Source organism: Solanum stenotomum, chromosome 10 (assembly GCF_019186545.1).
Source record: "Solanum stenotomum isolate F172 chromosome 10, ASM1918654v1, whole genome shotgun sequence".
Classification (NCBI taxonomy): Eukaryota; Viridiplantae; Streptophyta; class Magnoliopsida; order Solanales; family Solanaceae; genus Solanum; species Solanum stenotomum.
In genome coordinates this window covers 38472361-38495566 of record NC_064291.1, presented here as the reverse complement: position 1 = coordinate 38495566, position 23206 = coordinate 38472361, and the positions used below count along the sequence as shown (strand labels likewise).

Below are 23206 nucleotides of genomic sequence, written 5' to 3'. Positions count from 1 at the left end.
TGGAGATCTCTACCCTAATCCCATACACTTGCCGGAAATCCTTACCGGAAAAACACCTCAAATCAACCTGCGGCAACCAACTTACATTCAAAGATTCTCCTTCTTCCCTCGTCACTGTATACTGTAAGGCTCTACCCTCACCTCTTTCAAATGATTAATATCGATTCTATTTATTCAAGCAGTTTGATACTTCGTGATTTTTTTGTTCTTGTAAATTGGTAGGAAACTAGGAGTAATGTTTAATTGAGCTTAAGGATGAGTATCACAAGTAATTCATTTTTTATGTGTAGAATTGTAGTTAAACAAATGCTGAAGTTTGTATAATTGTTCACATTCCATTTCAATTTGTTTGTCTAATTTTGACTTGAAACAAGTTTAATTAAGTAAAAAAAATAAAAATTGAATCTATTTTATCATTGTATTAGTGACATGGGTGGGCGGTTATGTTAAGTCATTTACCAAATAATTCTGATTACCAAAAATCCAGGTTTAATTTCTATTCATCTTGATATTTACTTGATCTCAAATGCCTCTTAAAATCCAAGTTAATCTACCCTAATGGACCTTTGAGTTAAGATGAGTGTATTATACAACTTGATAGTTAATATTTCACATATTCTGTAGAAGTGTTAGAAAGTGTATAGCAGTGTTCTTAAAGGCGAGCGCATCGTGGCGTAGCAAGGGTTTGCGCCTATTTTTGGCGAGTCATGGCGAGGTAAAAAAGGCGAGCCAAGGTGACTTGGTGACGTGGAATGGTGATGCAATAGGCGTCACCTTTTTTATTATTATTTTTAAAAGTCTGAATATTAATAATTAAAAGCCAAATAACCAAATTAGGGTTTTTTTGGGTATTTTTTCAAACTTGATATCGCGACTGCTCCTTCTCATTTCGCGACTGGAAACTTGAAATCAATACCTCGACTGCAATTAGAGTTCGCGACGACTGCTGCTACTGCAAGTTTGACTGGATGTGAGTCGCGGCTGTTGCTGCTACGAGTTCTCTCTTCTCTTACATGAGTCGTGACTTCTCTCTTCTCTTCTTTTCTCAAATCAATCTCTCTTCTTCTTTTGCTCTGTTTTTAGTACTCTCTCAGTCCCTCTATTTTTTATTGTGAAGTCTAATTTATGAAGAAGAACTGAAGCCACTGCCCATTACCTACATTTTAAAAAAAAATCTTCTATAATTATTTCTTTGCAACAATGCAACTTAATTTAGTTTTAATACTAATAAATATAGTATTTATTTGTCCATACTCCATAAACAGTGAATTCAATGGCATCAGATACCCCATAACATATATTAATTTGCTAATATATGTTATTGTTATTGAGATTTTGGATATTTATGTATGCAATTAAATATTTTTAAATTTTGGTATTAATTGACGCCGCGATTCAAAAAGGCAAGCACCTCGCCGCATGGTGAGGCAGGCCCTTGTCGCCTCTCGCCGTCCAAAACACTAGTGTATAGTGTCATAAAAGTGGTGTGCAATGCTGTGTTTTCTAATGAATCTGATGCTATTTTTTATTTTCTGGAATCCTTGTAGATATAAAGGATTCCTTTACTTTGTAATATTTCAGTACTAGCTTGGTACTGAATGGCTTTCATTATTAAAATTTACAGTTAAGTTATATCATTAAATAAAAAAGGAAGTGTATAGTGTCCTTCTAAAGTCTTATTTTATCCTCCCATCTTCTAATCTCTTCCAGAGTTGAAGTCCATCAGTGTTACACAAAATGGAGGATAAAACAACAAAAGATTCTAAATCGATCAACTCAAATCGGAGGGGTAACAGTAGCCAGAAGAGGGAAAGGTACTTGCAGATTGAAGGATGCTAGAAGGGATATCAATAGCAGGTCATGAGACGTGCATAATAGTTCCCTTGCTTAACTTAGCCTTTGATATTGGATTGACTTAACCAAAAAGGCAACATTATAACAGTTGAATTAACATCGTCTAAATTAAAATGACAGCCGCAAGACGCGAAATATGATGTCGCCTTACAAGGCTCAGCCGCCTTGCGTCTTGTAAGACGCAGACGTCTTGCGCCTTCCAAGGAAGTACATGAAGCGCAGGAAAGGTTATTTATATAGGAGAAATTGGGAGCATATAGCATGTGGGTCACAAAAAGTACGCCACAATACAAATACAACCATTCTCTATTCTTTTTTCCTTTTTAATAAATAAAACATTCAAAAATAAATAAAATATATTTGCTAGGGTAGGCCCACGAATAACGTAATATGTGAAAATTGAACCATTTAATCACTCATAGACTCGATGTAAATTATTAGTTTCATTTTAGAATTATTGACAACCTTAAAAACATTCAAAATTAAATAAAATATATTTACTAGCATGTGATTTTAAAATAGCTAATTTAGATGTGTTTTTATTTTGTAATTTAGTATTGAAAATACACTTAAATTAGTATTTTTAAGATGTGTTTTTAAATTAACTAAATTAGTGTTTTTTAAGGTTGTCATTTATAAGGGATCTAGAGATTGCATGTTTTAACTAGAACTTTTAGTTTAGAGATCCGCCCTTAGCCCAATATATAATAAAGGGAGGCAATCAACGCAAACTTGAATTCACGTAAATAATAACACGAGAAATTGTCCAATGAATGAAGAGTTCCTACCTACACAATTTTTCACATGGAATGAATTCTGAAAAAATACTATGGTCTATGGCACAGGAAAAATAAAATAAAAAGGAAGAAATGAGAGGGAACTTACTTGTTAACTTGGTAGTTAAGATGGTCAGCAACTGTCACGACCCGAGTCTACACCCTGGACGTGACCGGCACTAAAGAACCATTGTTGGTCCCTAAGCGAACCCTCATCCTGGCTGACTACAAGCAGAAGACTAACTTAAGCATGCAAAAGCTTAAAATCGAATAAAATTCAATAAACTCAACTTTTCAAAACTTTAACTCAAATGAGGAACTTAGAATAAAAATAATATATCCAACTCGCCATAAAATAGGCAACTTAAGTCTTTAAAACATTTAATAAAATAAATGAATAATACAGACTTCTCAACTATACTGACTATCTATGATGCCTCTAACTGGTAAAGATGGAAGTCAGGACAAGACCTATGACATCCTGACTAAACTGAAAAGTAAATGAAATCCTCCGAAAATAAGGAGGCTCACCATAACTAACTTGAACTCCCGAATGTATCAATGAATCTCCTGTTAATGATCCTGAATACTTGTGTCTGCATTATGAAAAGATGCAGGCCAAATGGCTTAGTACGTGGAATGTACGAGCATGTAAGGGGAATTCTAAAACATAAACATAAGCTTGAACTTGATAAAAAGGAAACATATTTACCTCTTCTCAAACTTACTCAACTCAAGGAATACTCAATGATACTCAAAACTACTCAAACTTACTTAACTCAGAGCTACTCAACTCATAGATAAGATACTCAACTCAAAGATATGAATTCGACTTTGGGTACTCAACTCTGGATACTCAACCCAATATAAAGCAACAATATACATGCAATTTATGGAAAGCTTTATAAAACAATAAAAACAACTTAGTTCGTTAAAGAAAATGCAATAACAAACTCAACTTTACTTATATAATAAAGTAATATAGTTTTTGTAGGAGTTTCTCTAACCGACAACCACCACTATGAGTCTAAGTGGTGATACAATGTCTTACCTCACGCTGCCAAGGACCGTCCTATACCTTGCCGAGAGTATAGAACCTAACTCACTAAGTGGATCCACTAGTTTATGCTAAAAAGCACTAAGGAATCATCTAAAAAGTATGACACTTTTCTACCCATGATGGCTACATGGTTTATGGAGACTTGAGTTAATATGAACTCGCATCCCCATATAGGTGCTCAATACTACTCCTAAAATATACTTAGCTCATGTGTTTGTCAAAACAAAACTCTTTCTTTGGTTTGAGATAATTACTCAAAACTTAGCTTAAAAGCTTTCTTAGAATCGATGTTCCCTTTCTTGCTCAAAACTCTTTTGGAAATCTCAATTTCCTCTCATCTTAAATGTGAAAACATTTACTCTTAGGAACATTCCCATATAACATTTTAAAGAAAATGAACTTTACTCTTACGTTTTACTCAACTTCAAAGCTTAAGTCTTAAAACAAAGTTACAATATTTGTAAAAGACTATAAAATATGGTTCATGCCGAATTATGGACGTGAACGACTCAATGCTAGGTTTTCAGTAACCATAGATAGAACTCAATACTTGAAATTGAAGAACTTCAATGATATTACTCAGCTTAAGACTGTTCGACTTATAGTGTTCATGCGGGATTATGGGAATGAAATGTTCAACTCAAGGACTCAAAGATACTTCTCAAAAGGGATTAGGAACTCAACACTTAAAGGCTTAGAACTTGAAGATACCACTTCTCTGAAGGATGCTCAACTTATGAAGTTCATGCGGAATTATGGGCATGAAACAACTCGATTCGATGGTCTACATAACAATATGTAACTCATGTATACGACTCTTCTTATTCTCTAACTTATTTCCTCAAAACTTAGTTTAATTCGATAGTTGATCTCAAAGGATTCACAGTTGAACTCAAAGGCTTTCTTGAACTCTACTCTTAACTCTCTCTTGATTGTGATTTATGAATTCAAGAGTTATGGTTCATTATAGGAAAGATCTCATGATGACAAAGTAGACTCATGAACACATTTTCCTCAACCTCTTACTCACTTACTCAAGCCTTGAAACAAATTACTAGAAATTGTAGAAGACTCTTCAAAAGGGATCAAAGGGACTTTCTTAGAATGTTCGAATGAATTCTCAAAACGTAACCCTTAACTCTACCTTGAATTTAAATTATGGATTCAAGGATTATGCTTCGAAATGTAGGACCTCTCAATGTTTTAGGAGGGTTAAGATAGTTGATCACAAGAACGGGAGAAGACCCAAATTAAAGAATACTGGCGCAGAGATAGAATTAAATCTTTGATCGCAAAAATATATTTTTGGGACAGTGGACTCCGTATCCTCTCCGCGACGCGGAGAGGGGGGTACTTTTCGGGGGACTGAATGTTTAAAACACCTCTGCGACGCAGAACTAGGCACATATTTTTGCCCGATCTTTGCTTTCTCTCTCAAACTCGAATCAACTCACACCTACTGCAATTCTAAGGTCAAATTTCATGAATTCTTTTAACCCAAAACAATTTCAGCTAAACCCACACAAGGAACTATCAATAAACTCATCTTATTCGCAAACCCTCGCCTCTAGTACTCAATGAGAACTTCATTATCAAAGAACGAAGCACAAACCTCAAGAACTTAATAAGATTATCAATATTGGCTAAAACTCCAGAATTGCTCAAGAACTTAATAATTCAATCTTAAAAACGAATTCAAGGATAGAATTAAACATGATTGGCATGAGGGCGAACAAACCCAACACTATGAAAGCTTACATACCTGAAAGAATCATCTTCTTGAAGAACTTGAAGGAAAATCTTGAAAGATGAACCCTAGCCTTAGCGTTTCTTGATTTTATTGAGCGTAGAATCTTTTGAGTGAATGAGAGGGAATGATTTAAGCAAACTGTTTTCTCGTTTAGGGCAATTTAGATGACCTCCTAAGGGTTTTTAGGACTAAAATACCCTTTAAGAAATAATTAAAATGAGCTGGGAGTCGGAATGATTTTTCACCAGGCAGTGAGGTCCGAAACCATCGCGGAGCTGTTGCCAGGTTTGCGCGTCATTAGTAAATCAGTCATAAACTTTTACTCAAAGCTCAGAATTGAGCAAACTCGGTGGAGTTGGAAAGAGGACTAGAAGGGCTTTAATTTTTTATCTTGCTTCTCACCTAACTCATCTTATACTAGGAGTTATGGTCGTTTGAAAACTTAAGAAAAACTTAGGAATGACTTGAATGAACTCTCTTAAGTTCTTCTTGAAACTTAAGGTGCTACCTCTAGTGACCTTAATACTCAAGAAATTTTAAATTCCTTGTAAAAATCTCACTCACTACGAAGAACGGTTCGAGTCTTAGCTCAAAAATTTTCTGGGGTGTTACAATATCTCCCCCTTGGGATCATTCGTCCTCGAATGATGACTGCACTAGGTATAGAACGGGGTTACTCTTACTAAGGTTTGAGTCTAATGGTATGCTCTTACTATATTCAAGCTTAACCCAAATCCTTATGTTCGGGTTCTATACCTCTCTATAAGGACTCTCATCCCAAAACTATTACTCTTTACCACCACATTGGGATCACATAAGGAACCATCTAAAGTTTAATAACACCACATTCAAGCTTAGTACTCTAACAACTCCATGGACTCCAACTAACCAACTCCTTAAGAAATTCTCAACACTTGACTTGATTCCTCATACTATCATCTCCCCTTATGGTCTAAAGCTAATACTTGAAAGCACCCATTCCGCATTGACAACTCAATTATGCTATCTAGGCACACATGGAAAATTATAACTTAATTGGAACCTCATCTGGTAACATACCACCTTGGTACACCTGTTAATGCTCTTGTTACTTTTGTGACTTAACCACACTGCACTGCCCTTAACTAAAGGTTAGGGTCTCTCACTTGTACCACTCATACTATTGCAGCTAATCACCTCAATTCCTCACCTACTCTATGTCAAGTCTTCTAGATCAAATATCAAGACTAACATCATCACCCTCATGTTTTCATTCTTTTGATCATGACACTTATCTCGAATTCAAGCTTAATATTTATGACTAAACCCGAATATCAATATGATTGTTCGCTTACTATACTAACTTACAACTACTTGATGCAAAGTTAATAGTCACTCTCCCACTAAAAATTCATGACAAATAGTCAATCCTCACCTCTTAGTATTCATACTTATAATTTACTATCACATTTCCCTTCACAACTTGAGTACTATTCACTCGTTCACTATACATCAATGCCTAATTAGTTCTATAACACTTTGAATATTACGAGCTTTCCCTTAAGATCATAAGCCTAGCTTAGAACTATCACATCATGAATACTCTAGCTCTTCTATTCACCACTTACACTTGGTCATCACCAACACAATGACACATCATCATAGCCCATTTCTAGTTAAAACACACTCTACCTCCTATGATGGAATCTTCACAACTCATAACTTCTTAGTCTACCTATAAGGGAAAATCTTCATCAACATCTTACTAGGTGTATGACTATAATAACATAGCTTGCCTCATCACTATCTCTCTTTCTAGGATTACTAAACCTCTGCATACTTTCCTCTAACTCTGGGCACTTTCACTACTATTGTTCATGATCTCGTCATTCATGTTACCCTTTTCATGTGAAAATCTTATCCAAGCTCTAAACGTACCTCTTCATAAGGATCGCAACTGAAACAAGGCTTAGGGAAAAGAGTACAACTCGCTTTTAGCTCAATGCAAGATTCACATGAATATGAGGGCATTACTCTGAAACTTTACACTTAACTTACTCTTGGGCTTCTCTCAAGCCCCTTTGGAGTCTCATGACTTTCTCAAGACTTTTGCTAAGAACAACTCATCCATAAGGATCTTTGACTTTACTTTTCCACCACCTTTAGTATAAAGGGTAGTCGAATGAATATGAGAAACGCATGAGTATTAATAAATCTCTATGATTTAGCTCTATTGCACGATTAAGAGTATGAAAGAAGGAAAACTTTTCTTAAATGTATGCAGTCCCTCATTTATAGAAGTGGGGGCCTCACAACCATAAATAAGATCCTACTTGACACGGCTTCATAGACATCTAGGACACTTGAACTCTATGCTCTGATACTAAGTTTGTCACGACCCGAGTCTACACCGATGTGGCCGACACTCAAAAACCATTGCTAGTCCCCAAGCAAACCCTCATCCTGACTAACTACAAATGAAAGACTAACTTAAGCATGCAAAAGCTTAAAATCGAATAAAATTCAATAAACTCAACTTTTCAAAACTTTAACTCAAATGAACAACTTAGAATAAAAATAATATATCCAACTCGCCATAAAATAGGCAACTTAAGTCTTTAAAACATTTAATAAAATAAATGAATAATACAGACTTCTCAACTATACTGACTATCTATGAAGCCTCTAACTGGTAAAGATGGAAATCGAGACAAGACCCACGACATCCTGACTAAACTGAAAATGAAATCCTTCGAAAACAAGGAGGCTCACCATAGCTAACTCGAACTCTCGAATGTATCAACGAATCTCCTGTTGATGATCCTAAATACCTGTGTCGGCATCATGAAAAGATGCAGGTCAAATGGCTCAGTACGTGGAATGTACGAGCATGTAAGGGGAATTCTAAAACATAAACATAAGCTTGAACTTGATAAAAAGGAAACATACTTACCTCTTCTCAAACTTACTCAACTCAAGGAATACTCAAAGATACTCAAAACTACTCAAACTTACTCAACTCATAGATAAGATACTCAACTCAAAGATATGTTATTCGACTCTGGGTACTCAACTCTGGATACTCATCTCAATATAAAGCAACAATATACATGCAATATATGGAAAGCTTTATAAAATAGTAAAAACAACTTTGTTCATTAAAGAAAATGCAATAACAAACTCAATTTTGCTTATATAATAAAGTAAAATAGTTGTTGTGGGAGTTTCTCTAACCGACAACCACCACTATAAGCCTAAGTGGTGATACAACGTCTTACCTCACGCTACCAAGGACCGTCATATACCTTGTCGGGGGTATAGGATCTAACTCACTAAGTGGATCCATTTGTCTATGCTTAAAAGCACTAAGGAATCATCTAAAAAGTATGACTCTTTTCTACCCATGATGGCCACCTGGTTTATGGAGACATGAATTAATATGAACTTGCATCCCCATATCGGTGCTCAATACTACTCCCAAAATATACTTAGCTCATGTGTTTGTAAAAACAAAACTCTTTCTTTGGTTTGAGATAATTACTCAAAACTTAGCTTAAAAGCTCTCTTGGAATCGATGTTCCCTTTCTTGCTCAAAACTCTTTCGAAAATCTCAGTTTTCTCTCATCTTAAATGTGAAAACATTTACTCTTGGGAAAACTTAGTTCCCATATAACATTTTAACGAAAATAAACTTTACTATTACGCTTTACTCAACTTCAAAGCTTAAGTCTTAAAACAAAGTTACAATATTTGTAAAAGCCCTTTTAATATATGGTTCATGCCGAATTATGGACGTGAACGACTCAATGCAAGGTTTTCAGTAACCATAGATAGAACTTAAGAACTTCAATGATACTACTCATCTTAAGATTGTTCGACTTATAGTGTTCATGCGGGATTATGGGAATGAAATGTTCAACTCAATGACTCAAAGAAACTTCTCAAAAGGGATTAGGAACTCAACACTTAAAGTCTTAGAACTTGAAGATACCACTTCTCTGAAGGATGCTCAACTTACGAAGTTCATGCAGAATTATGGGCATGAAACAACTCAACTCGATGGTCTACAAAAAAATATAGAACGCATGTATATGACTCTTCTTATTCTCTGACTTATTTCCTCAAAACTTAGTTTAATTCGATAGTTGATCTCAAAGGATTCACAGTTGAACTCAAAGGCTTTCTTGAACTCTCCTCTTAACTCTCTCTTGAATGTGATTTATGAATTCAAGAGTTATGGTTCATTATAGGAAAGATCTCATGATGACAAAGTAGACTCATGAACACATTTTCCTCAACCTCTTACTCACTTACTCAAGCCTTGAAACAAATTACTAGAAATTGTAGAAGACTCTTCAAAAGGGATCAAAGGGACTTTCTTAGAATGTTCGAATGAATTCTCAAAACGTAACCCTTAACTCTACCTTGAATTTAAATTATGGATTCAAGGATTATGCTTCGAAATTTAGTACCTCTCAATGTTTTAGAAGGGTTAAGATAGTTGATCATAAGAACAAGAGAATACCCAAATTAAAGAACACTGGCGCGACGCGGAGATGGAATTAAATCTTTGATCGCAAATATAAATTTTGGGACAGTGGACTCCGTATCCTCTCCACTATGCGGAGAGGAAGGTTACTTTTCGGGGGACTGAATGTTTAAAATACCTCTCCGATGCGGAGCTGGGCACATATTTTTGCCCGATCTTTGCTTTCTCTCTCAAACTCGAATCAACTCACACCTACTACAATTCTAAGGTCAAATTTCACGACTTCTTTTAACCCAAAACAACTTCAGCAAAACCCACACAAGGAACTATCAATTAACTCATCTTATTCGCAAATCCTCACCTCTAGTACTCAATGAGAACTTCATTATCAAAGAACGAAGCACAAACCTCAAGAACTTAATAAGATTATCAATATTGGCTAAAACTCCAGAATTTCTCAAGAACTTAATAATTCAATCTCAAAAACGAATTCAAATAGAGAATTAAACATGATTGGAGTGAGGGTGAACAAACCCAACACTATGAAAGCTTACATACTTGAAAGAATCATCTTCTTGAAGAACTCGAAGGAAGGTCTTGAAAGATGAACCCTAGCCTTAGTGTTTCTTGATTTTATTGAGCGTAGAATCTTTTGAGTGAATGAGAGGGTTTGATTTAAGAAAACTGATTTTCTACTCGTCTAGGGCAATTTAGATAACCTCCTAAGGGTTTTTAGGACTAAAATACCCTTTAAGAAATAATTAAAACGAGCTGGGAGTCGGAATGATTTTTCACTAGGCAGTGAGGTTCGTATTGGCTCCGCGTCGTTAGTAAATTAGTCATAACTTTTTATTCAGAACTTGAAATTAAGCAAATTCGATGGAGTTGGAAAGAGGACTAGGATGGTTGTTTGAAGTTAACCAAAAACTTAAGAAACTCTTAGGAATGACATGAATGAACTCTCTTAAGTTCTTCTTGAAACTTCAGGTGCTATCTCTAGTGACCTTAATACTCAAGAAATTTTAAATTCCTTGCAAAAATCTCACTCACTACGAAGAACGGTTCGAGTCTCAACTCAAAAAAATTTCTGGGGTATTATACCAACAATCTTAGGATTATATGTAGTGTAACAATCGATTCCGTTGTTATAGAAAAGCCAATGGGAAAAGATTTTGGGTCGAAAAACTTTTTTTGTGGTAACTTCAATTCCCCAACCTAGTCCAAATTTGGACAAAATCGAAGTTTTTAAGGTGTGGGGAAATTTGGTAGAAATTGCGGGTGTTTTTTGTGATTTTGATTATATGAGGGGATAGATAACTCGTTAAGAAATCTGTACGACTTTACAGAATTGAATTCGGGCAAGTAGAACTCCTGGAAATTATCTTGGCATAATTGGTATTTTTCTGAGTGTCAATAGACGAGGGTGTGTTGCGAAATGGGAATCTTGCAATTTTGGATCTAGCTCTCTGTTTCGTGCAAGCCATTTTGGCAGGACTTTTGGCCGCTTTGGCAGGACCGCTAGGGCGGGATATGTGCCGTTATGGTGGGTTCGACGCTACTTAAGTCGTTAATAAAACCGCAAAACGTATTTATTCTGTACTTTTTGACTTTGAGAGCTAGGAGACGACCACATATAATTTTTTGAATGTTTTTCACCATTCTTAAGGCGAAAGGTAAGATTTTAACTCTCTGAATCCATTTTTCGATCCGTATAACCTATTATCTTGGGTTATTATCGATGGGGAAGGGTTTTGATCTTAGAATTCATGATGAAAACAACCCTATTGAGATCATGGGATGATTTAGGGTTTGTAGAATTGTTAGTAATCTGGATAATTAGTGATTGCTTATTGTTTCTCGTATTATATTGATTGTTTGTAGACTACGAACAAGCGCAACAAATTCGGAAAGGGAAAGATCAAGTTTCTTAGTGTTTTAAGCTTGTTTCGAGGTAGGGTTGTGATTCTATGATTGTGTGATGTATTCTTGTTATTTTTTCATTATGATGCATGTATGTATGTGGATGCTCCATTGTTGATCACAGTTGTTGTAAATGAGATAGATGAATGGCTATATGTCATGAATCACTCCTTGATTGTATGATTATTGAGAACATACTTGTGAATGTGATTGTGGTGTGTTGATGAGATCGGTTGCCACGTTCTGGCATAACTAATTGGGATCGTTTGCCATGTTCCAGCATAAATATGGGATCAATTGCCACGTTCCGGCATAACTATTGGATCGGATACCACTTTCTGATTTGCTAAAAAATTTGGTTTAGGTTTCGTGAGAGGATCAACTACTTGTGATAATTGTATATTGTTGAGCATATGATATACAATATTGTTATATTCGGTATATTCCATGATTATATTATTGTGATGACTTATTTATGTTGCACTTAGTGGGATAGCCGTGTGATCTTACCAGTACACGATGGTTGTGTACTGATTCTGCACTTGCTTTTATTTTTGTTGAGTACAGGGCATCTTCCGACGGCTATTGACAGACCTCGATTAGAAGATATGTGATCGTTTCTTTCGAATTCAACGGTGAGCTAGCATCTTCCGGGCTTCTTTGGTTTCTCTTGAGTCTCTGTCCACATTTCGGACTTAGACTAGTTTTTTAGATGTTTAGTTTATTAGTTGGGGTTGTGACCTTTCTCGTTTAGGCCTTGTTACTTTGTTTAGTGGTTTCGGTATATTGACTTTTAGGTTCTAGGTTGTTTTCTTCTGCATTTGTTTAGTTAGTTCTTTAGAATTCTTGTTGAAGTTTATGGGAACTTCATTTTATTTTAGTAATTGTGTTAATTCTTGTGTAGTTGTTTGGTTTGGGTTGTAGTTTCGGTTCTCCCACCGGAGGTTAAGTGTGTGTGCCACTCATGATGGTCTGGGTCATGACAAAGTTGGTATCAGAGCCTAGGTTCGTTGATTTCGATGTACCGAAACGAGTCTAACAGAGTCTCGCAGAATGGTACGGAGATTTCTTTACTTTTCTTCGAGGGGCTATAGGACTTTAGAAAATCTCTCTATTTTTCTCTTGTCTCCTTTCGTGCTATAAATTGGGTCTAATTGGTATCTGGGTGATACAAATTGGTATCTAAACTCCTTCGCTCTTCTGCCCCCCAGACGGTTAATATAAGATTCAACGGTGTTTGTTTCGTCCCTCCCATCAATGTTCCAGTTCAAGGCTCTGCAGCGAGAGATTGCGGTCGAGGCAGGGTAGATGAAGAGCTAGAGGTAGAGGTCGTGGAAGAGTAGCACTAGTTGGAGATGGAGCTCCGGTTGATAATGCTACTATAAATTAGAACCCTCTTGCGCACCACAAAGAGATAGATGGGGGTGTTGAGGTTGAAGATGTTGAGGAAATTGGACAAGGGGAAGAGGTACCGGCTGAAACTACCGGCGTTCCTCCCTTGGATCCAGTGTTAGCACAACAGATCATGACGTTCTTGAAAGGGTTAGTTGGTCCTGGAGTGCTTCCCTCTGTTCAAGCAACTCAAGCTCCCACTAATCCTTCTATAGCTAGTGCTGTCCCCGGGGTGAGTGGAACTAGAGGTAATGATGTTTTCTTCTGTCCTTTGTTGGAATCTGTTATGACTGGTAATGAGCATGAAATGTTGACTACGTGTTTGAAGCTCAAGCCTCATGTGTTTCTTGGTCCGAGAGTAAGGACGCTTATGAATTTATTATTGATTACTATGAGAGGCTTCACAAGTTGGGATTGTTCATCAGCACGAGGTTGAGTTCTTGTCATTTCAACTTCAAGGTGAGGCCAAGCAGTGGTGGAGAGCTTATGTCGAATGCAGATCTTCGACTTTACCTCCACTCACTTGGAATAAGTTTCATGCTCTGTTTTTAGAGAAATATGTGCCCCGAACTTTGAGAGATCATAAGAAAGATGAGTTTATGGCTTTGAAGCAAGGTGGGATGTCTGTGGCTGCTTATGAGGCCAACTTCCATACTTTGTCCAGATATGCTACGCAGTTGGTGACTATTGAAGAGGAGAGGGTTCATCTATTTGTTAGGGGGTTGAATTCTGAGCTACAAGTATTGTTTGTTCACATGACTTCTGCAGAATGAAGCTTCAATGAAGTGGCGGACTTTGTGAAAAAATGGAAGAGGTGAGGCAAGACGGTCAGGCTAAGGCGTTGGCTAAGAAAGCCAAGAATTCTGGAAAATTTCAGGGCTCTTATTTTAGAGTATATTAATCAGGATTGAATTTTATTATATAGCTTGTAGTAACTTAAATTTGAATTTAAATTGCATTCAATATACTAATGTTGATGGACATAAGCAGATTGCTTACTATCATCCACTTCTAATCCTGACAAAGAAAGCGAACATGTGGAAATTCAGAGAGATAAAAAGTTGTTTGATATAGTACTACTGTTATTTATTTAAAATTATTTGAATAGAATGTTGAACTACATAAAACAATTTAATCTTTGTTGTTCAAGAATCAAGATTTCATAATCTCTGATTATTTCAACAATTGGAATTAATTAATAATACTCGAAATTGAATATGATGTTATAATGCCTCAAGTGTCCGTTACCATTTCTTTTAAAATTAAAGCTGCATAAAAAAATTTGTGTAATTGACTAGGTGAACATATTAAAGAATATACTCTAACTTAGATCAACACTGCTATTAATATGATATATTCATCTCTTATTTATGGGCATGTAAAATTTCAAGCCTAAAAAGAATTTTAAAAAAAAATCAAGCGTTATAAACTACAGTAGAAAAACATGGAAAAACAAAATAACATTTTTATTTTGTAAAAGAGAAAATATAAAAGAAGCTAAGATTAAAGTAAATCACTCAACACCAGATGAGATTGATTAATTTGTCTCTTTGAATTGAGTGTTATAAGAGATTCATATTCTGTTAACTTGTAATATTATGTAGAATAACCACTTATTTGTTATTTTGTTTGCATTTCTAAATTTTGATGGAAATTACTGAATCAAATCATTGGCATTAACTATAGTGCACAACGGGCTTTCAATGGCTATAAGTGATATGCTTTGCTGAATTCGCGTAGATTAGTCACCTAATTTAATATTGAATATTTGATCTTTAGTTTTACATTGGTTTAGACAATTAAAATATATAATTTAATTTTAATTATTTAATTTTAATTTCCTTTAATATTTAGTCATGTAACTAAAATTTATTAAACTTTTTTAGCATGATTTAGTACTTTTAAATTATGATCATTTTCGTTATGACTTGTTAATTTGCAATATTTGTTTTACACGATTTCATTATTATTATTATTATTATTATTATTATTATTATTTTGAATATTTTAGTGTCATTAATCATATCACTGTTTGTGTTATTTTCTTAAGAAACACCTTAGATAGTTGTATTTTGGTAGGACCGAAGACATGGGCGAATTTAAGTATATCGAAGGTGTGTCACGTGACAGGGCTTCGTTGAAATTATTTACGAAATATACCTATTTAAAAAAAAAAAAAACTAAAGTTAAAAGTGTTAAAAGGACACCCCTTACAAAAGAATGCTCCTAGCTCTCGTTGCATGCTAACCTCCACGTCATGAGGTCGATCCTCAATAGGGTGCATTTGTTTTATGTTTTTTTCACGTTTCATTTTTTTTCTTTTCTTAAATTTATTAATTTTTTTAAAATTAGCATTTTTTTTGTTTTTTTCACGTTTCATTTTTTTCTTTTCTCAAATTTATTAATTTTTTGTTTTAAATTCAAAACAGTTCATTAAAAATCTACTGACCCACTCTAATTCATTCAAAATCTAATTACTCTTTTTTATTTTTAAAATTAAAATAAAACTCAAAACCTTTGAGTCCTTCATCAATTAGAATTATAGCTAAATAAAAATAGTGTTGACTCCTATCCTTGTACAGTTGTGAGCTTCTTCAATTTTCTTTCGGTTCTTGTTCATCAATCATCATTATTCGGCATCTCGAATCTCCACATCATGTTAGTATTTTCTTGCTTTTTTTTTATATTATATGCTTGAATTTTTATTTTTATTTTTATTTGTTCATAATAATAATTTTATTCATCATCTATTTGCAATGCAATCGGTTGAATAATATTTGTATAAAACTTTATTTAATAATATGAAGATGTTAATGTTTTAATTTTAAATTTTAAAATATTATCTAATTTATAGAGAAGACAATTTTTTTTAATTTTTTAATTTTTAATTTAATCAAAATTTTAATATTTTTTCATAAAAGTTCACTATTAATGAGGCCTCAAATTTTTGGAGACCTAAAACAAAACCTTCATTAATTTTCTTCTTGAACTATTCTTGTGTATATATTTTTATTATAATTAAAAATTTACTTTCTCTTTAGTATTCTATTCGACCCATTTAGTAAAATAAAGACCCATTAACCCGATTTCATTACCTATTAGCCCTAATTTCTATTCTCTTCATTCTTGCTAGAGCCGTCAAAAAGGGCTTAGCCCATGGGGCCGGCCCAACCCAACCTGTTATTGGGGTAGGGTTGGGATAGGATTTTACAAGCCCGTTTAAAATTGGGGCTTATAAGCCCAACCCTTTTAGGCCCTTAGCCCTTGAGGCTTGATCGGGGCCGGGTCGGGGTCGGCCCATGGGCCAAATTATTTAATTTTAATTAAAATAAACATTAAAAAAATAAGAATAAAAAACTAGAAAACCTAAATAAGTGTTTGTGGAGTTTTTCTAAGGAGCTTACCTCATGAATTTCTTTATTATTTAGTTTTGAATATAAAACTTGGATAGTAAACACTATTTATATTATATCTGATAAAATGTTTTATGGCTTGAATAATTAATTAGTTTCTTGATTTCATTTAACAAAATACTTAAAGTAATTATGTATTGCTAACTAAAGTTTTAGTCAGAAGTGTTCTTTGGTTTACTAGTTTATTTTTCAGATATTATTTACTTAAGAGATTATTATTTGTTTCTTTAAATATTTATTGCTAGATTTTATTTAGAATTATTAAAACAATGTTACTGTTTGTGACATTGATTTGACATAAAAAAATAAAGGGTCAGCCCGCCCCAGCCCTTAACCCTTCTGGGGTTGGACTGAGTTGACCATTTTACAGCCCTTTGAAATGAAGAGCCGGCTCGTCCCAACTTATCAAATTCTTTGGCCCGCGAGGCTTGGGTGGGATAGGGTTGAGCTGGCCCATTTTAACAGCTTTAATTGTTGCGACGCTTCATTAACTATATAAGGAGAGGGAATAGCACACGCTTCTCCGTCAACGCGTGTGCTTTTCCATAAAAACACTGAAGTTGAAGGCTATTTCTGTCCTTTCCCTTTTCTGCATCAATTCTAACGCCTCCCCCCTTGTTAACCATCGGCCATCTCCATCTGCTCTCTCCTCTTCTTCTCTTCTCCTTCATAGTTGTGTCCAGGTTAGCATAATTTACACTTGAATTCATTTTGATGCTGCAATATTTGATGCTTCCTTTGTATTGGGTTTGGGTTTCTTCGATTTTGGCTTGGTGGATGCAATATTTGGTGCTTTCTTTGTATGGTGGGTTTGGATTTCTTCGATTTTGGCTTTCTTTTCCGTCTTCTTTAACTCCTCTTGTCTTGACTTTGAACTTTGCTGGATTTTGGAGCTTAGTTGTTTGTATTTCTGAGTTTTATCTTGCTTGCCTATAGTTTCAATTGAAAACAAAAATGCATAGCATGAAATTAACAGTGAAATACAGAAACACGATGACAAAAATAAAACCCATCGGAAAATTAATTAGTGAAGCAAACAGTAAAAACCAAAGTTGGGAAATGAAAGACCCAAATAATTGTGACTGCTTCAATGCTATCCTCCGATTCCCTGCACATGTTTTTGAGTTTGAATCGGCCAAACCTAAAACCGAGCTGAAACCTCATTTTTCTCCTTCCCTTCCCTTGTTCTTTGAGTCGACACCTATACAGAGAAACATAGGCATCATCAGAGATGGGCAAATGTTGTTGGAATTTTGAACCTATCATAGTAAATTATATTTTTGAATTTTAGCTTTTCTTGCTAGGTCCTGGAAAGGGTGTTGTTTCATAAGTGTCTTGTTTATAGTGAGAAGGATGGAAGAGTGGTTCATTTTTTGGGAATTCAAGTACCTATTTTGAGGAGGAGAAATTCATTAGGTGGTGGAATTGGGAGAAATGGAGGAGTATGTCATGATAGAGGTAATTGCAGGGAGTATGGCTATAAGTGTTGTACGAGGGAGGTTTCCTCGAATTCGATTATGGATGCGGATAGAGCATTATCGGTTGATTCAGTTTCAGGGTTGAACCATACATGTATTTTTTATTCATTATGTTTCTTCAAAGTTCTCTCAATTTTTGTTGGTTATAGTAGTGGACTTATCGTTTGATTTTCATAGTAAGTATGCTCATTAAGATGTTTGGGATGTCCTCTCTATCTCAGTTAGAACATGATTTTTGAAATTTGTTGCACTAATCTCCAATCATTTCAGTATTATATCTTCAACTTATGGTCGTAATTTCTTTTTAATGGTTTCCTTTGCTCCTTGGAGCAACGCTAAAGTTGTCTCTGTGTGATCCATAGGTCACAAGTTTGAGCCGTAGAAGCAACCACTAATGCTTGAATTAGTTTAGGCTGTCTACATCACACCTCTTGGGTTGCTGCCCTTCCCCGAACCTTACACAGGGCTGCCCTTTTTTCCTCTTAAGCTTAAATTCGCGTTTTGAGTCATTTTCGTCAGGTGGTTGAGTTAGGACTTGATTATACTTTGGGGTGCATACACCTTTCCCATCACTTTGTGTTGGAGTTTCAAACATTATGTTCCTTCTTAGACAGTCACATGCAACCCACATAGATTTTAGTGTTTTTTTTACTTGGAGGGTATGATGTTGGCAAAGATTGATTGATCTATCAATACTTAATTTACTTAGTTGCACGGCCTCACTTTTGATGCCGCACCAGTGTCATATTCTCCAATTTACAAATTTGGGTAATAAACTCGGACATGGTAGAATAACTCTCTTGTGGGACTGTGTAAATACCTGTGGGGAAGTGTCTAGAAACCAATCAATTACTTGTTTGGTATTTAATGCACTAAAGCAAGACACTAAGAATGAATATAGTAAATATGATATCAATTTGTTTGTTATTTAGCTCTGTTGACCTTTTCTCTTTTGAAGAAGTAGCACCCTTTAGTAGTAATTTATTCAAATATAATGCATTTTTGACTCAATATTCTGTAAAGTAAACAAACTTTTATCATGGGTTCATGTTTTAAGCTAGCTTCAAAGTTTTATGCAATTTGATAGAGTTCATCCATAAGCTTGAGTTGAGGTGCTAATGTTACCATCACCTACCCTCAAAAACCCAAACCCCTCTTCATCCTCCGCATTAGAGACCTCTGCCCTAGTCCCATACTCTCGCTGGGAAATCCTTACCGGAAAAACACCTCAAATCAACCTGCAGCAACCAACTTACATTCAAAGCTTCTCCTTCGTCCCTCGTCAATGTATACTATAAGGCTCTACCCTCACCTACCCTCGCCGGGAAATCCTTACCGGAAAAACACCTCAAATCAACCTGCGGCAACCAACTTACATTCAAAGCTTCTCCTTCGTCCCTCGTCACTGTATACTGTAAGGCTCTACCCTCATCTCTTTCTAATGATTAATATCGATTCTATTTATTCAAGCAGTTTGGTACTTCATGATTTTTTTGTTCTTGTAAATTGGTAAAAAACTAGGAGTAATATTTAATTGAGCTTAATGATGAGTATCACAAGTAATTTATTTTTATGTGTAGAATTGTATTAAACAAATGTTGAAGTTTGTATAATTGTTCACAATCCGTTTGACCGTTTCAATTTGTTTGTCTGGTTTTGATTTGATACATAGTTTAAGAAAGTAGAATTATGAGTCTATTTATCATTGTATTAGGGACATGGGTGGAAATGTTGAATTTTAAGTCATTTACCAAATAATTCTGATTACATAAATTCCAGGTGTAATTTTTAGTCATCTTAATATTTATTTGATCTCAAATGCCTCTTAAATCCAAGTTAATCTACCCTAATGGACGTTTGAGCTAAGATGAGTGTATTAGACAAGTTGATAGTTAATATCTCACATATTCTGTAGAAGTGAATTTTTGTCTAGGGAGAATATTAATTGTGAGAAAGTGTATAGTGTCCTAAAAGTGTTATGCAATGCTGAGTTTTCTAATGAGACTGATGCTATTTTTTATATTCTGGAATCCTTATAGATATAAAGGATTCCTTTACTTTGTAATGTTTCAGTACTAGTTTCGTACTGAATGGCTTTCATTACTAATATTTACATTTTACTTGTATCATTAACTAAAAAAGGAAGTGTAGAGTGTCCTAAAGTCTTATTTTATCCTCCCCTCTGTTCTAATCTCTTCCAGAGTTGAAGTCCATCAGTGTTATGCAAAATGGATGTTAAAACAACAAAATATTCTGAATCGATCAACTCAAATCGGAGGGGTAACAGTAGCCAGAAGAGGGAAAGGGGCTTGCAGATTGAAGGATACTCGCTAGAAGGGATATCAATAGCAGGTCATGAGACGTGCATAATAGTTCCCTCGCTTAACTTAGCCTTTGATATTGGCAAGTGTCCTCAGCGTGCCATCTCTCAGCAGTTCCTTTTCATCTCTCATGGCCACATGGACCACATAGGAGGACTACCTATGTATGTTGCGACTCGTTCCCTTTACAGAATGAGACCTCCTACTATTATTGTACCAAAAGTAATCAAAGAAAGTATAGAGAAGCTTTTTGAAGCTCACCGAGCTATGGATCACTCAGAACTGAACCATACTTTGATTGGGTTGGATGTGGGTAAAAATCTTCTTGTATTGATTATATAGCTCTCCTAATTAGTTATTACAAAGTTGGAGTTAGCTCTAATTTCACAATTTAAGTGAATATGTGTTTGTGCATACACAGGAGAAGAATTCTACTTGAGGAAGGATCTTAAAGTTAGAGCATTTAAGACTTATCATGTCATTCCTAGCCAGGTTGAGTACTTTCCTTAATGCTCTGAGTTTCAATTGCTTATTTTCCCTGCCCATTCTTCTTTTTTGCCGGTATTAAGTGGATTCGATCCAAAAAATGTGCTTTGTACTTTCTACGAGAGGAAGCAACTGCTACAGTCGGATGTTAGGACCTTTGCATTTTGATCTCTTCTTATATTACTGGTGTCTATTTGAGGTTTTAATCACCTGGTTTTTATGGTACAGGGTTATATAGTATATTCAATCAAGCAGAAACTTAAGCAAGAATATGTTGGCCTTCCAGGAGATGAGATTAAGAAGTTAAAGTTATCAGGTGTGGAGGTCTGTCATGATATCATAGTTGGTTAGGAATTTATCTGATTGCATTTGTTTCTTAATGTTGGTTTAAATTCCAACCCAAGGGGTGCTTTTACATTGATCAATTTCTTTTTGACACAGGTGCACCCTGCATCTGTGCTGCCTTTATATAATCTTGCACAAGAATGCATCTGCAACAAACTTCCTGCATATCTTATGTATCACAATATCAGTATGACAAAGATTCTTTGGTTTTGACAGATCACGAACACTTCAACAGCACCTGAAATTGCATTTACAGGTGATACCATGTCAGACTTCATTAAGGATCCCAAAAATATTGATGTTTTGAGGGCAAAAATCCTCATAATGGAGGTAAATTCCCTGATTTCAACACCTGCCAAAAATGTACCTCGTCTGAAACATGACGCTCAATTTCCACGACTCGTTGTAGCCATTTTTTCCTCCCTTGAAAGAATATTTTCAGAATGAGGTTTATGTGGCTCTTCTACTTCTGGTCTATCTAATATATACTATCTGGACATCCAATGACTCCAGTATCTTTCTTAAATTTTACCAAACACTCCAAGGAGCATGACATAAGGCCTTGAGGACCACTGTTTGATTTTTAACATCCTTACTGCCTATCGTGTCATCTTCAACTTATGACACTTTCCTGAGTTAATTTTTAGGAGGTCTCCTATGCATTTTTGTATAATCCAACAATATCAACAACATGAATTCATCAACTTATGGAGTTAACAAAGTTGCCGTCTAGTATGATCACTTATCCTTATGACAACGACACAATTGGATTAACTAATTAGCCTATTACTCTCTTAGTAATAACTTACGCTTGGAGAGCATCGTTACTTGTGTTTACTTTTATGTAAATAACATCATAGCTGGTACAGTAGAATTGGCAGTGGGGAGATCTTTAGTTCAATTTGCCTTTTCAACATTACTGGTTCCAGAGATTTAAGTTCTTCCTTGTGATTCTTCTCCAGAGCACTTATGTGGAGGACAAAACGACAGCAGATAATGCAAGAGAATATGGACATACTCATCTGTCTGAGGTGATTCTTTTTGCATTAATTCCTGATAATCTCTTTTGATTAACCTCAATATTTTACTGGAAGATAGAAAAATAAAATCCTGAATGTGCTATAAAATTATTAGAAGTCTGATATACTTTTCTTTATGCGTTGATGACATCCTACCAGATTATCAATTTCGCAGACATGTTTCAGAACAAAGCCATCCTTTTAATCCACTTTTCGGCCCGCTATCAGTTGGATGTAAGTTTGATTCTCTCTCTCTCTTGATGCACACACCAAGCTGTCACCAAATCTAACCAAGTGTCGTAGATTCAGAACTTCTAGAAACTACTCTGGTTGAGCTTCCCTAAGCAGTCCAGCAATATTTTCTCGTTCACGGGATGGCATAGTCTCAAATTTTTACTCTCTGTACTATTCTGGTTTGTGGAAAGTTGGTAAATAGGATAGAAATGGAATTCAACCGTGTTTAATTTCTTATGTCTGTCTTCACTGTGTTGTTCGTAACTATCTACTTGTGGACTATTTTCATTCTCCCAAAAACCAATTAGTAACATGCAATTTAGTAATTTTTATCATATTTTTACAACATTAGTGCTTCTGTACATCATTTTGGAACCCTATCATCATTTGTGTGTTAGGAAAGTGTGGCTTCCTACCATTTCATGTTCTTAAGGTTTACCAATTAATCGATCTTCCCCCCCAGTAGGGGAAGTATCTAATTCTAGGACCATCTTGTTTCATTGCTTTTATACCATTCTAACAAAAAAAATTCACTTATCAGGTTATTGAGGAGGCTATTTCTGCAATACCTCCGCCTTTGGCAGGCAGAGTTTTTGCGCTTACAGAAGGCTTTTGATGCAACGCCAAATCTACTTATCTGGTGGACATTTCCTTTTCCTTTCCCCTCCCCTATGATTTGGCTGATTTCAC

The 23206-nt window shown here is 35.3% G+C and overlaps 1 protein-coding gene across 4 annotated transcripts; it reads left to right on the top strand.

The window, feature by feature from the left end:
• The first annotated feature begins 33 nt into the window (after positions 1 to 33).
• Positions 34 to 23206, top strand: LOC125841710 (nuclear ribonuclease Z-like). Of its 4 annotated transcripts, XM_049520880.1 has the most exons (9): positions 34 to 123; positions 1711 to 1814; positions 20417 to 20745; positions 20854 to 20924; positions 21147 to 21242; positions 21480 to 21593; positions 22226 to 22294; positions 22442 to 22516; positions 23058 to 23206. In XM_049520880.1, exons 2-9 carry the CDS (start codon positions 1738 to 1740, stop codon positions 23130 to 23132), a joined length of 906 nt encoding a protein of 301 aa, XP_049376837.1. In that variant the 5' UTR covers positions 34 to 123; positions 1711 to 1737; the 3' UTR covers positions 23133 to 23206. The 4 variants fall into 4 exon arrangements, with proteins under 4 accessions (XP_049376837.1, XP_049376835.1, XP_049376839.1 ...); XM_049520878.1 differs by lacking the exons at positions 34 to 123; positions 1711 to 1814 and adding an exon at positions 17174 to 17316 and having other exon boundaries at positions 20313 to 20745; XM_049520882.1 differs by lacking the exons at positions 34 to 123; positions 1711 to 1814 and adding an exon at positions 17416 to 17438 and having other exon boundaries at positions 20313 to 20745.